We start from the raw sequence: 17712 nt of genomic DNA on the forward strand, positions 1-17712 counted from the left end.
AGGATTCAACAGTCTATTGATTAGCAGTAATAGAAAAAAATCAGCTTTGAGCCTTGTCTAATTCATGTGGCCAAACAAATTCCTTTTGAATGAATGGATTAATTTGTATATACGTATAAAGAAGACCGTGAAACCCTATATCCAGGTTCATCAGCCTCTCAGGGAAATGCCTGCTATTTACTAAGCTAAGAATTTGAAAAGTGAAAAAAAAAATTTTTTAATCATCTGTATGTTAAAAAAATTTACATAGCCAAAATTCACAATACAATCAATGAATTAATAAAATCATCTTTTTTTAATGTTCATTTAACAATACTACAGAGGAGAGATGTGGATTCAAAAAAACACAGTGGGGGAGGGGATAGCTCAGTGGTAGAGCGCATGCTTAGGATGCACGAGGTCCTGGGTTCAGTCTCCAGTACCTCCATTTAAAAATAAATAAATGAATAAACCTAACTACCTCCCCCTGTTAAAAAAAAAACACTAAAAATAAGTAAAACAAAAATAAACAAATAAAAATAAAATAAACCAAATTACCTCTCCCTACAAAAAAGTAAAATAAAATTTAAAAAAACACAAAGTCATACACAGAAACAAAATATAAAAACCAAAAGAAAAAAAAGAAAAAAAGACACTCTAGGCATTTCAGAAGGGAGGACAGTGGAAAACTATTTAACAACATTTATAAAAGAGCAAATCTATAAATGAGCGTAATACCAGTAGGACTCACACAGTAACTTTCAATTGGTTTGTCGTGTGTCTCTTAATTCATCTTTTGAGCCTGACCTTGACTCTATATACAACTTTCTGTGTTTTGGGATCTGAACAGAGACAGGGAATTTTCTGTAGAAATTCCTTTGGGTTATATCACTATGGCCTTTTGAACATCCGTTTTATCCTTTTTGGAATTCAAAATAAAATCAGTAGAATAGGAAAAATATGTACAGTAAATAGAAAGTCAGGGTTTTCATTTTAGTAGGTAGAAAAGTTCATTTTAAATCAGAATGGACGTACTAGAAGCAGAGTAGCTAAGTGGACCAAACATGAGCAGACACTTCACATTAGAGGAACCAGGGCTCACACAAAGATACAGAAAAATATCCAGTCTCAGTAAGAAATGCACATTTTTGCAGTGAGGTTTGCATTCTCTTGGCAAGTTTTAGAAAATTATTACCAATGCAGTCACAGGTTGGGGAAATGATTTTGTGCGGATGCACGTGGACCCACAAAATGTTCCTACCGTCTGACTCAGCAGTGCACCTTATGGTTGGTTGTTTTATGGGACTAATCCTAAATGCAGAAGAGATTGTACACTGATGTTTATTACAGGGTTATTCATGACAGTGAAAATCGGGGGCGGGGGGGGGATCTAAGTAAGGGGAACGGCTGACTAAACTGATGTGTCTATCTTGAGTCTTTTACCATTTTGAACCTTAGAAACTTGTTACCAAGGAGGCAGATCATACATGTAGTCAGTGATAATAGCTGTAAAAACCTAGGTGAAAAGCTAGAAGGAAATGCTAAGAGTGTACAAGGGGATGGCATAGTGGGTGATTTCATCCTTTAGCGTCTATGTATTTTGTAACCTGGTTATAGTACTTCGCGGCGGGGCTTGGAGGCAGCGCACTGCATCCCTGTGTGAATACCAGTGTGAAGTGTTAAGGCGCTTGTTTGCTTTGCCCTTGACTGTTCCAATACAGATCACATTGGCAGAATAAGGTGGGAAGGAGATCTTCTTTGCCGTCCTTTGAAATGCTGGGCTACGAGGATGAAGAGGACACTGACACGCACCTGTCATCCAGCCCCAGGGAGTCGGGGGACGCCAGCGCTCGCAAGGAGGAGGGAAGCCTCAGCGAGGCTCTGTACGCCGTGCCGCACAGAAATCAGGTGCCTGTCACGTGCCAGGATTTCTCCTGCACCTTGACATTAACTTATAGTGGATTGCATCAAGTGCGTTAGTAAGGGTTTTCGTTTTTCTCCTCTGCCTTTAATGGCTTTCATTTGGGGGCTTATTATTTATTTTTTTTAACACATCAAGTCTCACTTTCTATCTTAGGCTAAAATTTAAAATTCTCTCCCTTATCTTTCAAGACACATCCTTTAAAGACCAACATCTTCACGTTCTTAACGTAGATTTCCACCCAGTGCTAGTCATCCTGCTCTCTCCTTTGACCCACAAAGCTAATTTTCCTACCGCTTTCTAGTATCAATGTACACATCACAGCGTTTCTTCAAGTTCATTCCTGACAAGGGGAGTGTCGACATTGGTCTCTCCATAGTAGCTGACGTTCTTTGAGAGCTTACCACACATGAGTCTCTGTTTCAAGCTCTGACACTCATTTACCTCCCACTGTCTCGGTGAGGTAGGTTCCATTTATGGCCCTGTCACATGTGGGGGAACCGAGGTACAGAGAGACTGAAGGAGCCTGTTTCTCCACCATTGCCAGCTGCCCTGGTTTAAACTCTTTGGTCCCAGGGTTTTGGAAACTGAGTAGCGCCATTTCTTTAATGGCAGAAGACAGCACCACAGTTTCTTTTTCCTTTCTCTCCTTTTCATCACCACTGTCACATGTTATTCATAGTGACCATGCTTACAGACTTGCAACATCAAACTATTTTCACGTTGGTTATCCTCCACTATATTGAATCACATTTTAAGTGGCCTTAGGGAACTTATTTTGAGGAATCCTTATGTGACTATTTCAGGAACTAACCATTACTTGTAAGTATTGAAGTATAGTTGATTTACAATATTGTGTTAGTTTTAGGTGTACAGCAGAGTGATTCGGTTATACATATACATGTATATATCTGTCTTTTTTTTTCAATTCTTTTCCATTATAGTCTATTATAAGATATTGAACATAGTTCCCTGTGCTATACAGTAAATCCTTGTTGTTTATCTGTTTTGTATATGGTATGTGCATCTGGTAATCCCTTACTCCCAGTTTATCCCTCCCGCCTTCCCCTTTGGTAACTATAAGTTTGTTTTCTATGTCTATGAGTCTGTTTCTATTTTGTAGTTCGTTTGTACTATTTGTTCTAAGTTCATTTGTACTATTTTTTAGATTCCACATATAAGTGATACCCTGTAATATTTGTCTTTCTCTGTCTGACTTACTTCACTTAATGTTGTCATCTCCAGGTCCATCCATGTTGCTACAAAAGGCATCATTTCATTCTTTTTTATGGCTGAGTAATACTCCACATCCTCTTTATCCATTTGTCTGTTGGTGGACACGTAGGTTGCTTCCACGACTTGGCTGTTGTGAATAGTTCTGATGTTTAAGATGCAGAGTTAGGCTTCTCTACAGCAAGGAGCACGGGGCAGACAGCTGCCAAGAGCCCCGAGGAGGTTCTGCTGCGGGGCTCTGAAAGGCCTGCATGAGCTCCCCCTGCCCCTCAGTGCGCACACTTCCTGGCTGGTATTGTAGACTGAGGTTACAGGTAGAGTTGTATCACTCAACTGTTTCGGAAGTGAAGCTTGCTACCACATTTCCCTTAGAGGAGAGAGATTATAGTGACCTATGTAACCTCCTCCTTTGTCATTAACAGGACAAATAGTTTATTTTTTTAGGCAAGTTTGTCGTGGTGGCTCTAGAACCCATGTGCAGTATGGAAATTTTTTTTAATTATAAAATTTGAAAAGTGGAGCGAGGCAACTAACCATGTCAGGGCTTGGAGAGGACGTGAAGGAGCTCTCTAATGCGGTGGGAGTGGGAGTCGGTGCTACCATGACGGAGAACTGTTTGGCACTATCCGTGAAAGCTGGACATATGCGTCTTCTGTAACCCCCAAAAACTGAGAAGTAGAAAATAACACATTAGTGTTCTCATTCTCCAGAATGAGCAAGTATTGACAGCTTGCTTATTTGTTTATTTATTTACTTACTTACTTATTTTGGCTTCAGATTTTTTAACAGAAGAAGTAAAATTACATTTAGGGTTGAAATCTTCGTCTTCCATCTTCTCCATCCCTGGAAAGCCATCTTCTCTTGGGTTTGGGATGTGTCTGTTTTGACCCTTTTATTACAGATAAGTGTCAGTAAACAAATATATTACTGTATATATATTTTTAATTGTACAGAAACCACCATATTGAACCAGTCTTTCCACCTCTTGGCTTTTTCACTAGGCACTGCAATTTTGAGATGGATACATGTTAATTTATTTATTCATCCACTTATGAACATTTAGGTTATTTCCTTGCACGTTTGGTAAGTGTGCCTCATATGTGCCGGATCACGCTAGGTATTGCCAAGTTGTCCTCCAAAGCAACGGTTCCCGTTTGCCTTCCCACCAGCGCTATGCATGTGCCAGTCTCCACCTTTCTGTACATCCCAGCCCACAGGGAAGCCTTTCCCTATGCGGCCCAGGAGCCAGGGGTGGAGCGTTAGTAGTAACTGATTGCAGTTGAAAGGTCTCATCATCACCGGAACCTTATCCTGGCCAGCTGCAGATAGCATGAATGAAATAGCCCTAAAAAGCTGGAGAGGAATTTTCATTTCCCACAGCCTCGCGATTAGGTTTTTTATATTTTGGGTGGAGTGGAGGGTAGACAGTAAGGGGAAGAACACACAGTGCCCTTTTCTGAGCATTTAATGTATGCTAGGCAGCTCATGCATACCGTCTCATATACTTCACACCCTTGAGGGTAAGTGCGTGAAGACAGGATAAATGATTTGCCCAAGGTCACCCAACCAACAACCCACCCATTGGCAGAGGCAGGATTCTGACCAGTATAAGCAATTTTCCCTGTTTAGAATTAAACTCTGTTTTAATCCTTGTGCTTGTCAAGAATATTGCTTAGACATAAAGCTTTTTTTTTTTTAATTGACCCAGTATTCTTAAAGTTATCATATGATATACCTTCGGAAAGAATGGGTGTGTGGAACATGTAAAACTTTTATTTAACCACTAGATGGCACTAGTTCTGAAGGAGATACTGCCAATGGGGTACATTTCAATTTAAAAAAAGTAAATTTGCCTTCCTTGTCTTTTACTATAGATGTTCTATAATCTGAGATAAATTATCATTTTATTCCTTTTTTCAGAATTAGTAAGATAAGGGAACAGACCAACCCAAATCAGGCAATTTGGGTATAAGTCTATTTCATGGCTCTTTCTGTGTTTCAGGGTAGTTTGGGCAAACATCTTCATGTGAAGTGTGCACCCACTCAGAAATGGGCTAACAAATGGAAAGCAAGTCTTGTTTTTAGCAGTCTTCCTGTTGGTACCACCCAAAAGTAAGGCTGGAGGGGCAGTGAATTTGTGGTCGGTTCGCGCGATACCAGGTCTGGTGGGCAGAGCGATGCCAGGGGCATTCAGAGACCTGAGTTCAAGTCCCAGCTGCTCTGCTGCCCAGCTGTATGACTTGGGAAGTCAGATAACCTCTCTGTGCCTCAGCTTCTTTGTCCTGTAAAGGACTGTGTTAGGGAGGAAGCTGTCTTTGGGTAGGTAAATGAGTCAGCGTTATTTGTTGAGTGTCTGGTGCATGCCAGGCATTGTGCTCGGGGCTGGAGAATCAGTATAAGACAGACATAGTCACACAATTAATAGTTAATCAATCACAATTATGACCCATGTCACAAAGGAAGGGCACAGGGTGGTGGGAGACCATGTAGCCTTTTCTGAGACGCCTGCTGAGGGCGACAGCAATGGGGTGAGAAGGGGTCACAGCCTGCTTTCTTCTCCCCTTTGAGGTCACTTGATTTTTCTGCCCGATGCCTTTGTAGGTTCATTCTTTCTCTTTTGAAGTTCAGTAATTTCACTAGGATTAATCGTGATGTTTATTATTTCCTGTTTTTTTCCCCTGAAATTTGATTTATATAATTTAATTCTGCAGACATAGATTTTTATCTCCCTTTCTTACTTTCAGGCAATATTTCCTCCCCTATTTTATTTTATCTTGGACTAAATTTATCATCTAGTTGTTCCATTCTCCTTTGGGAACACTAGTTATGCACCTGTTAACTGTGCTTTATTTGTCTTCATGTCTGTTATGTTTTCTATAGTTCCTTGTCCCTCCTCTTTCTTTTCAGTGCCACTTTATGTGATTTCTTCTGTGTACCCACCTCATCTCTCTCTCCGCACTTTGTCACTATGTTTTATCACTTTTGTTAGAGCTTTTGCCTCTGTGTTGATTTAATTTTTCCTTTTTTTTTAGTTCTGCCAGTTTACTTCTCACACCCTTTTGTTGCCTTGTCACTTTTCTTGATCTCCTGGATCTCTTCTTTGGGTTCCTTAGGTCACTCTGTGCTGTCTTTAGCTTCCTGGAGAGTATAGAGCTGGATTCTGTAAAGGTGGGCTCTCCCAGGCATCTCCCTTTAGCTTCTCCGCCTTCCCTTCTCTGTGGATGTGACTTATGTCTCCTGGCACTGTCACGCCCTTGCTCTCGGCGCACCCATCAGAGGATCACTGTGGACCTTTGTAACCGTGACACGCTGGGATTTTCGGAGCACCTGCCTACCTGAAGCCTGAGGAGGTTTGGCAGCTTTTGGCATTCTCCCTTTGTTTCAGATTTCATAGATTTGGTTTAATAGATTTTGCTTTCTGGCCACTGACTAGGGTTGCTTGCTTGCTTGCTTTTCATTCTTTTGATTGATTTCAATAGGTTTTACAGAAGAGAGTGTAGTCTAAATGTCTTGCTACCATTTTCAAATAGAAATCACTGGTAGGATGTTACTGAAACTCCTCCTGCCACACACACACACACACACACACACACACTCTTGCTATCGTCACATTTGTGGATTTGCAGAGCACCTTGTCATCAGATACCATATTCATTCATTTGGTCATTTATTCACCCAACCAACTGCCAACAAACAGATATTTGAGTGTTCGCCATGTACTTGGATGGAGATCCAGGGAGGAGTCATTCATGTGGGTAAACCAGTTATTTCTAGAAACTTCTGGAGACCAAGGAGTAGTGGAGAATCTTCTGCTCTGCTTTTGAGGATTAGGGATGTTCCCTGTTTCTCCCCACAGCTTTAAAATTTTAATTTCTTTACAATTTCTTTCTGTTACACAGGTATACATGAATATATATATATATATATGTCTTATAAAAACTTTTGATTTTTTATATGATATTTGCATATAAAGCCAAAGCCCGCCCTGAAACCCTGACATTCCAGTCCTCCCCTTCCGTCCGGGAGAAGCCGCTGTGGTCACTTTGATGTCTGTATCACTTTCTTGGCTACAGGTAATCAAATAGACAAAACATAAAGCTTCAACAATAGACATTTAACTCCCTTACATAGCAAAATCAAGAGGCAGGAGATTCCAAAATTGTTTCGGCTGCCTGTCGAGGGCTGGCGCCTGAGATTCCCTTGGCCTCCTCCTCCTGGTCACCAGATGCAGCTGGTTCTTCCTGCAGAAAGAAGTGGGGCGAGGTCCTTCTAGTCGGGCTGCTCTGTGTTCATTACAGAGAACATTTTTTCCTAGAAGTTTCCCAGCATCAGGCTCACTGGTCACATGCCCATCCCTTACCGATTACTGGCTGAGGGGAAGAGGATTACGATGGGCTGAGCCCACCTGCACCAAACAAAATCAGGACGCTCTCAGCCAGGTCGAAAGGGGGCCAGTGACAGCTGCATGGGCGGTGTCGCAGTGCCGCCGTGGCGCGACTCCTGCCGTCTCCCTGTCTGCATTTGCAGGTATGCATGTAGAAATGTCCATGGTCAGTGTCTGGTGAGCGTGTCAGTTATTGACTCTGCTCTACCAATGCAAACCCCTCTGCATGAATTCGACCCTCACTGGTGGCGGTAAGAGGCCCGGATAGTAAGTAAGGCACCAACTCTCACTCCCGCCAGTTTGCAGAAGCCACCCAGAGTGAGCCCTGCCATCTTCCCGCGGTGGGGTCTCCATGTGGCAGCGGGGAAGCATGGATTTACAACGCCTATTTTATTGACCATGATTTACCACATCAGGGCAAGTCCAGCATGTTGTTGGACTTATAAAGGTCCCAGTGCAGGCCCGTGCAGGCCCTCTGCCTTGTAAATTAAAACTGCCCCTTCCAGAGTTGGCCCTTGGTTCACTGCACATTCTGGCCACACTCTTTCTTGCCTGGACTTCACCCTGAGGTGGAGCTAACTGGACACTTCCATTGCTCGACCTCTAGTGACCGTATAATGCCTTTTGGGTGGGGTTCTTAAGTTAGCATCATTGAGAGGGATAGAGCATAGCTCAGTGGTAGAGTGCACGCTTAGCATGCACGAGGTCCTGGGTTCAATCCCCAGTACTTCATTTAAAAAAAAATTTTTTTTAATGTATGAATCAACTGTGTCCACTAGAAATCTAATAAAGCGATGTCTTTTTTTTAAAAAAGCCTTTAAAAATGGAGGAAAATTCCCCTCCTTCTAAGTTGGCATCATTGATCTGAGGAGAGGCATCTGGGGAGGTGACAGTGCCGTTGGGGGCTGGATCCTGTGCGTCATGAGAGTTAATCACTGCCGGATCTTACAGTCATCCTGCCCCACAGTCACAAGAGTCTAGACACTGCAGCTTCCTTGCTAAGTTGTCAGGTTTTCCAACGTCTTGCTGTTACCTCCAAGTAATAGAAGATACCACAGATCAGTTCTGCGTGTTTTTGAACTTTACACGCATGAAATCATAGGACATGTATTATGTTGCATCTGACTATGTTTTCAGGTGTGTACACATAATAAAATTATATCTTCCTGGTAAATCGAACAGTTTGTCACTAAAAATGTGTTTTGCCTTCATGTCTGTTCCACCTGACATTCTCCGTCTTTCTTTTGTTTGATATTTACATGGCCTATTTTTTTCCATCCTTTAATTTTAACCTTTCTGTATCCTTATATTTAGCTGTGTCTTGTAAACAGCATCTGGTTTTTTAAGTTTACTGTGATACAGTTCACATACCATACTATTCATCCGTTTAAAGTATACAGTTCAGTGCAGCATATAGTTTTTGTTAACCAAGTGTGACAAAACTTTCCTTTGTCTTTTTACTGGACTGTTTAGTCCTTTTATATGTAATGTGATATGGTTATACTTGAGTTTAAATTTGCCATCTTATTGTGTATGTCCCATCTGTCCCATTATTCTAGGTCTTTTTTCCTCTTCTGTCCTTTTGAATTGATGAATTTTTTTAGTTCTATTTCTTTCCCTCTCCTAGTTTGCAAATTATACTGGTTTGTTTCTTTCTACTGATTACCCTATAAATTCTAGCATGTACATTTTACCCTGTAAAATCTGAGTTAGTGTCCTACCCACAGGGAGGATGGAGGGGCTTAGGCCAGGACTGCAGACACTGAGGGGAAGGCCAGTGGTGGCATCCATGGTGGCACTGCTGGGACTGGGTTGGCCTCCTCTTCCTCCCCTTCCTTCAGTACCCAGACAATTTTTGTTTTGGTTACCAAGATGATTTTCACAATCAGAAGTATTTGGTAGTTTAAAAAATGTTTTAAACTAAAACTTTTAAATTGGAGTGTTGTTAGTGTATTGTCACAGAATTCTTCAAGCTTATTTATCAATGTATTAAATATATACAAAAGGCACATAAGCCATAAATGAATTTTTACAAAGTAGCCCCCACTCAGGTTAAAAGAAAAAGAACATTACTAGGAGCCCAGAAGTGCCCCTTTGTGACTGAGAAGAGGTTACTAGTCCCCCTACAGTTAACCACCACCTTGACTCCCAAGAGTAGATTAGATCTTAGAAAACAGGCTTTAGATTAGCTTTGCTTGTTCTGAACATTCTGTGAGTTTGATCATCCAGTACGTGCTCTTTGGAGTTTTTGCGAGTCTTCCGTTACTGTGTGTAGCGCTTGTTGGTTCATTCTTACTGCTGTATGATATCTCATTGTACAGCTGTGACAACTGCTTATTCATTTTACTGATGATGACTGTTTGGTGGTTTCCAGTTTGGGGCTTTTAGTGATAGTGCTGCTGTGAACATTCACGTCTCTATATATGTATATTTCTGGTGGGTATATACCACTCATATATACCAATGCGTGGTAAATGTATAATCTAGGGGATTCACTGCTCTTCTCCTTGGGCAGCCACTGTCCTCACCTCCCAGAACCCTGCCAGCGGAGTAGTCTCCTGTTCACCAGGGCTGGTCCAGGTCCTGGCCCAGGGGTCTGTGAGGGACAGCTCTGCAGCCCTGCCACCATTCATGCTACCTCTGTAGGAGATGTTCACAGACAGTGGAGGGGAGGGTCCCCCACCATCAGGAAGCATTTTCAGTGGACTCAGCGCCAGCGAACGTGATGAACCTCAATCCCAAACAGTTGCCTGGACAAGGGTTCTCACAGGGCGGGTTGGCAGCTCTTGTCCCATGTAGAGATGCATGCCACAGCATCAGTACCAGGGCAGGGTGGTGCTGGGTGCTATGCAGGGAGGAGGGAGCAGTGGAGAAGGCATGGAATAAGACATTGGAGTGGCTTGGGAGGAAATTTGATACACAGAGCACTCATCACGGGTTTCTTTCTTTGTCTTTTGTAACAATAAGGTTCCCTTGTCACGTGGGGTGGACAGTGAAGATGAGGAAAATATTTCTGAACAAGATGGGTTTCCAGGCTCACCTCTTACCCCAGAGTGTACACAGGTAAAAGGTAAAAAAAAATTTTTTTTAATATAAAAGCATTTTGTGGCAGTAAATATTGATTACTTTGCAGGAACATCTAGCCATTGCATCTCCATACTGTGGTTCTGTGGTTCCATGATTATAGGAGGAACATCCCAAGTTTTGTTTTCACTGGGAGAAGTTACTCCACAGTTGATTGCCTGTGTGTTAGGGTGTCTTTAAAGTACAAAGTGCTCACGTAGGAGTCCACCTGGTCAGTTCTGTCAGTCACAAGAGGACACCTGGGGTGGAGGTCACAGCTGAAGCTCTGAAGCTTTCCACGCGCCTTCCTCTCTGCGTCCTGGTGTCCAGTGCTATGCGGGGCCAGTGCACAGTGGTCTCCACGGAATAGCCTGGCCAAGTGAGCTTGTCTGTCCTGGTCACCATGCTGTCTCCATCGCCTGGAGCAGGGCCTGGCCCACAGCGGGCTGTCACCACAGGTGTTTTAGATGAATGAGTGCGTGGACATGTTTAGAATACAACTTTATAACTGCACACTTTTGTGTGTTTCATTTGGCACAGTGAGAGAATTCAGCACATCATCACAAAGGTTGTTTTCAGTTTCCTAAGAAGTGGCTTATGTTTGAGAAGTGCAAAGGAGAGCCTGGCTTACAGTGGGCACCAGTAACTGCTTCGTCAGGACCCCTGAGAGTTGCTTGGGCTCCAGGAGGCTCCCATATAGGTCATTTCACAAGGGGACTGATGGGAAAACTGGATGCCAGTCTGCTAGTAACACCTGTGCCAGAAAATGCCAGTTGGTTAGGAGGTATATTTTACCCCTGGGGCAAAATCCATGTGAATATTAAATTCAGGTAAAAGGTATATCTCTTTTTGAATTACAGAACTAATACTTTCTCACTGTAAAAAACAAACAAACAAACAAAAAAACCCTGAAATGCAGACATGTATAAAGTTAAACACACACAATTGCACTCCCATAGATAATTAATTTTAACAACTTAGAATGTGTATGTAAAATCCAGGTTATTTTGTTACGTGCCCTTTTTTAAAAGTCTCATGGCATATTCTGAATATCTCCCTGTGTTCACACACGTGTGTCCATTTTCTAATGTCTGTGCTGTCTGTGGCCCTGATGCATTGACTATCAGTCTGAGTCCAATCAGGAGAGAAAAGGCTCACAGTGATTTGAACAGGGAAAGTTCAATATAAAGGATTAATTATTAACTATAACAGGATTGCCCACTAAGGGGTATAAAGAAATCTAAAGAATGCAGGAGTAGCCGATAGAGGGAACAGTTTCTAGTTAACGTAGAGCCCCCAAGGGAAGAAACATCTGGAAAATCACTGAAGGCTGAGATGAAGGCGTTGGAGAGGGTGCGGCTGTGGCCGCGCTGGCTGGTGAAGTTAGCCGAGGTGTTGCGCTAACAGAACTCGCTGGGTAGCTGCCCTCTCCAGGGGAGTTCCAGGAGAAGCCACCCATGGGAAGTGCTGCTGGCCACCTAGAAGGAGGAACGGAGGGAGGAGAGGAGGAAGAAAGAGGGCCCCAGGGAAAGAGAGAGAGATGAGACAGCTGTCTGGAACCGGGAACCCAGGCGCCTTCCCTCTCCAGTGTCTCTTCAGCGCCCTCTACTGATGAAGTGTATTACTGCGCCACCTGGCCGGGTGGAACTGTATACTGCCGTAACCAAGCAGGCAATAAAGATGGGTTTAGAGGTGAGAGGCAGTGATGACTGGTGCTCTTGGGGAGGTGAACTTGGAGCACAGGTGGTGGTTGGGAGGGAGTGAAGCTCCTGCAGTGGTTTTTGGTTTGTGGTGGTCATTAAAAGCCTCTGGACACCTGTGAAAAAGGCCCCACGCCAACTCCAAATTCTAAGTCAGTGACTCTGGGCTGGGGCCCTGGATGGGGGGGTGGGGGTCTGTATTTTTTAACAAGCTCTTTGGAGAGTCTGCTATGAGTGATCTTTGGACAGCAAATCAGAAACCCTGGATTTTAGTGCTTTGGCTCTGTCATTTCCAGGTGGTGAGAGGCTTGGCTGAGTTACTTAACCCCACTTCTAATCAGTTTGAGTGCTCCTCTCATCAGATTATCGTAAGGATTATATTTAGTCATGTGTGTGAAGCACAGTGCCCTGCATAAATGCCAGCTGATAATTATTATCTAGACACTAAAGCCTCGAGCCCTGCTGGCCCGAGGGGCCACTCTGCACCCTAGCAGTGCCCGGCCTAGATCGGACACTGACATCCTTTGGTCAAGGTACCAGCATCTGACCAAGTCGAATGGCTCCTACCAGGCAGGAAAGGCAGAGAAGGTTGGAGCCTTAGCCCATCTGGGGAGTGGCGGGTGGACCGTATAGGGAGCACCCGGAGGAGAGGTATTGGGACCGTAGGATGGACACCCCCTCACCCCCCACAGGGAAGGCTCAGAGTCACATTGAGGAGTTTGGCCTTGGTTCTGTGGTCATGTGAGCCACTGAAGGTGCTCAGAAACAGCAGGAGGGAGAGACAGAGCAGACAGTTCCGGCTCTTGCCTGGCTTGGGACCAGCTTGTCATGGGACCTTGTGAAGGCTGTCCTCCCACCCCCCCATGCCAGGCCCAGGCCTTGTTTAGGTCATCTGGCAGAAGGTGAGTTCCTAAGGTGGTACTCTTCTGAGTTGTCAAATGTCTATCTGCTTTACAAAGTTTTCTCTCTCTCTTTTTTAACCAGATGGTAAACATTCGGTTCTGAATTTAAAGGTAAGATTAGTTTTTTAAAATACTGGTTTTCTCAATAAACAGAATTTCCACCATAATTTCAAAAGAACTTCAGTGATTTGTAGGGCTAAAAACTCCCCTTAAGAGTTCTTTTCCACTGAATGTTTTTTTCTTTTTAAGATACTGTTAAAATATGAAGAAACTCATGTTTTCCATAGTTTAAAATGAATGTAATGTATTGAGAGATTAGAAATTACTAATATGCATTCTACTTTGTGGAAAGAATAGACAATAATCACTTTGCAGACATGAAAATAGTTATACTTAAGTTTTAAATTCTGTGATGTCAAAGCAGTTTAAAAATTAAAGACTTCTCAGTAGAGTTAATTTATAACTTTATCTACTTTTCAGCAGAGATTAGAATCTTAATATCAGACTATGTGTAATGGAAAAATGAACAAAAGTTCAAAGCCTTCTCTTTCCTCTTAAAATTTGGGTTGAAAAGGAAGATCTTGTATTCTTTGCTCAGCACTTTGAAAACATGCTTCTCTGCAGCTTATGGGGTCTTTCTGCATATTCCCCCCGGTGGAAAGGAAAAAGAGAAAAGACTGGTGGGAGTTTGCTTTGTACATCTCTGCTCTGCACTTACAGTCATATCACATGCTTTAGAATGTGAACTGATGGCCTGTCACTCATGGGACCTGCATGTGAAGACACAGTGACCGACTACAGATAATAAATGCTGCAGAGGGTGTGGAGAAAAAGGAGCCCTCCTGCACTGCTGGTGGGAATGTGAATTGGTGCAGCCACTATGGAGAACAGTATGGAGGTTCCTTAAAAAACTAACATAGAGTTATCATATGTTCCAGCAATCCTACTCCTGGGCATATATCCAGAAAAAAATGAAAATTGCAATTCAAAAAGATAACACGCACCTTAGTGTTCATAACATCACTATTTAGAATAGCCACGACATAAAGTGTCCCTCAACAGATGAATGGATAAAGAAGTTGTGGTATATATACAATGGAATATTACTCAGTCATAAAAAGGAATGAAATATTGCCAGCAAAAAGGAATGAAATTTGCAGCAACGTGGATGGACCTAGAGATTATCATACTGAGTAAAGTAAGCTAGACAGAGAAAGACAAATAATATATGATACCATTTATATGTAGAAATCTAAACAATACAAATGAACTTACGTACAGAACAGAAATAAACTGACAGACACAGAAAACAAACTTATGGTTACCAAAGGGAAAGTGAAGAGAGGGATAAATTAGGAGTATGGGATCAACAGATACATACTACTACATATAATATAAATAAACAACAAAGATTTACTACATAGCACAAGGAATTATATTCAATATCTTGTAGTAACCTATAATGGAAAAGAATTGGAAAATAAATATATATGTATAACTGAATCACTTTGCTGTACACCTAAAACTAACACAATATTGGGGGTTTTTTCCTTTAATTTATTGAAGTATAGTCAGTTACAGTGTGTCAGTTTCTGGTGTACAGCGTAACATCTCACTCATACATATGTACATATGTTTGTTTTCATATTCTTTTTCATTAAAGGTTATACAAGATGTTGAATATAGTTTCCTGTGCTATACAGAAGAAATTGGGTTTTTTAATCTGTTTTATATATAATAGTTAATATTTGCAAATCTCAAACTCCCAAGTTTATCCCTTCCCACTCCCTTTCCCCTGGAAACTATTAAGATTGTTTACTATGTCTGTGAGTTTGTTTCTGTTTTGTAGATGAGTTCATTAGTGTTCTCTTTTTTCTTTTTTCTTTCATTTTTTTTTTTTTTTTTTTTTTTAGATTCCACATATGAGTAATATCATATGGTATTTTTCTTTTTTTTGTAATTTTTTTTTTTGGTGGGAGGAGGTAAGTAGGTTTATTTATTTTTAGAGGAGGTACTCGGGATTGAATCCAGAACCTCATGCATGCTAAACATACCCTCTACCACTTATGCTATACCCTCCCCCTTATATAGTATTTTTCTTTCTCTTTCTGGCTTACTTCACTTAGAATGATGATCTCCAGGTCCATCTGTGCTGCTGCAAATGGCATTATTTTGTTATTATTTATGGCTGAGTAGTATTCCATTATATAAATCTGCCACAACTTCTTTATCCAGTCATCTATTGATGAACATCTAGGTTATTTCCATGTCTTGGCTATTGTATATAGTGTTGCTATGAACATTGGGGTGCATGTATCTTTTCTAATTAAAGTTCCCTCTGGATGTATGCCCAGGAGTGGGATTGCTAGATCATATGGTAAGTCTATTTTTAGTTTTTTGAAGAATCTCCATACTGTTTTCCATAATGGCTGCACCAAACTACATTCCTACCAGCAGTGTAGGAGGGTTCCCTTTTCTCCACACCTTCTCCAGCATTTATCGTTTGTGGACTTTTGAATGATGGCCATTCTAACTGGTGTGAGGTGATACCTCATTGTAGTTTTGATTTGAATTTCTCTGATAATTAGTGATATTGAGCATTTTTTCATGTGCCCATTGGCCATTTGTATATCTTCACTGGAGAAATGTTTGTTTAGGTCTTCTGCCCATTTTTGGATTGGGTTGCTTGTTTTTTTGTTATTAAGTTGTATGAGCTGGAAGTATTCTGGAAATTAAACCTTTGTCAGTCGCTTCATTTGCAGATATTTTCTCCCATTCCGTGGGTTGTCATTTTGTTGTTGTTGTTTTTTTTTTTTTTTTTGCTTGTGGTTTCCATTGCTGTGCAAAAACTTATAAATTTAATTAGGTCCCATTTGTTTATTTTTGCTCTTATTTCTATTGCCTGGGTAGACTGACCTAGGAGAACATTGCTAAGATTTGTGTCAGAATGTTTTGCCTGTGTTTTCTTCTAGGAGGTTTATAGTGTCTTATCTTATGTTTAAGTCTTTAAGCCATTTCGAGTTTATTTTTGTGTATGGTGTGAGGGAGCTAACACAATATTGTAAATCAACTATAGTTCAATTAAAAAAAAAAAAAGACACAGTGACTGAACTTATGGACAAAAACACAGGAAGAAAGTAGGACTTCCCTCCCTGCCTCAGAGAACCTGCCAAGAGGGGAAGACCCTAAAGGTTTAGACTCAGTTGAAAGAAACAATGAATGTGAAAGTTTCTAAAGCTAAAACAAACTGGCAACTACAAGAGCCAACATGAAGGGAGGAGAGAAAAGTGCTTAAATACGTGGTACGTGAGGACCTAGCTGCTTGTGCCACTCTGCTTTCAGAAGATGCTAAGACTCTTAATTCATCACACTCATGGTTTTTCTTCCCTAGGACGGGAAGCCACCATTATGTGAAAAACCTCCACCCTCTCCAGGTACTTGTCTTTTGAATCTCATTGTGATTGAAAAGCTTATTGTTTTAGAGGATATCCAGAATAATCTCACATAAAATAAAGGTCACCGTTTTTCTCCCCCTGCAAAGGCTATTGCTTCTGTCCTGTTATCAGAATTGGTAAGAGGTAGCAGTTTGTTGAACTTCTGCCTTTGCCTTGAAAGGGAGTCCAAGCATTCGTACGTTGGATGGCGGATGTATGTCCCCATGGGATGTGCTCAGATCCTGGAGGGAGGGGAGGGGATCTACCTATAGGATGTGAGCAGACACTGGGAGGGGGTGGATGCAATGGGGGCTCTGCTCAGGGGCTGGAGATACTTTCTAGGGTGCTCTCCCCTTTACAGTTTGGGGAGCCTTATTAAGCTTCCAAAGCGGCTGTTGTAATTTTTCCCTGTTACATCTCACATCGCTCGTCTGAAGATCCTTTCAGGTATCAAGACTTTGGTCTGTCCTCTATGTTGGACTGACTTTGTTTTCATTCTTTCTCCCTCCGTGTTTTCGGTGCTGTATTCTGGGATACTGGTGGGGCTCTAACGTCTCACCCACAGGTTCATTCTTCGTTGTATGTATTCTGCTGCTCAGCCCATCCTTTGAATTTGTGTTATTAGTGAAACTGCTTATTTCCATGATTTCTGTTAAGTACTGACAAGCAGCTCTCTGAGAGTCTTAACCACACTCGTTCTAAACTCTTGTAGTTTGTGCCACAGCCACTCTGTCCCCTGTTAGTTGGTTTTGGTGCTTCTATTGGCTCACATGGTTCTTGGTGATGTGTTCACCCTGGTCCTTGGGAGACGTCCCCTGTTGTCTGCCTGGGGATGCTGTATCCGCGTACTGCGTACTGCGGGCTGCTCAGGGGGATCCAGGGTGCTGATCGGCGTCCCACCTGTCCCCAGTGACTGACGGGGACGGACAGGGCATATGGGGTCTGGGGGCCCCTCTTCCTCCTGGGTTCCTCCAGACTCCTGGGCCTGCTCTGCCTCTCTGACCTCAGGGTTTGTAGGAACCGCCCGGCAATGGGCGCCCCTGCCACTCCCATCTGGCGCTCTAACTGGACACCTCATCAGTCCTTTCTGGGCCAC

The 17712-nt window shown here is 42.2% G+C and overlaps 1 protein-coding gene across 1 annotated transcript in view; it reads left to right on the forward strand.

Annotated features, from left to right (window-relative positions):
* The window catches only part of CEP89 (centrosomal protein 89), a 67369-nt gene that overhangs the window by 10137 nt on the left and 39520 nt on the right, over positions 1-17712 (forward strand). Inside the window, exons 4-7 of the mRNA XM_010950037.3 lie at positions 1701-1887; positions 10485-10587; positions 13265-13293; positions 16574-16616. Of these exons, the coding sequence (XP_010948339.1) occupies positions 1701-1887; positions 10485-10587; positions 13265-13293; positions 16574-16616 (362 nt within the window). The remainder of the gene's footprint in view (positions 1-1700; positions 1888-10484; positions 10588-13264; positions 13294-16573; positions 16617-17712) is intronic.

The sequence above is a fragment of the Camelus bactrianus genome, chromosome 9 (genome assembly GCF_048773025.1).
Source record: "Camelus bactrianus isolate YW-2024 breed Bactrian camel chromosome 9, ASM4877302v1, whole genome shotgun sequence".
Taxonomy (NCBI): domain Eukaryota; kingdom Metazoa; phylum Chordata; class Mammalia; order Artiodactyla; family Camelidae; genus Camelus; species Camelus bactrianus.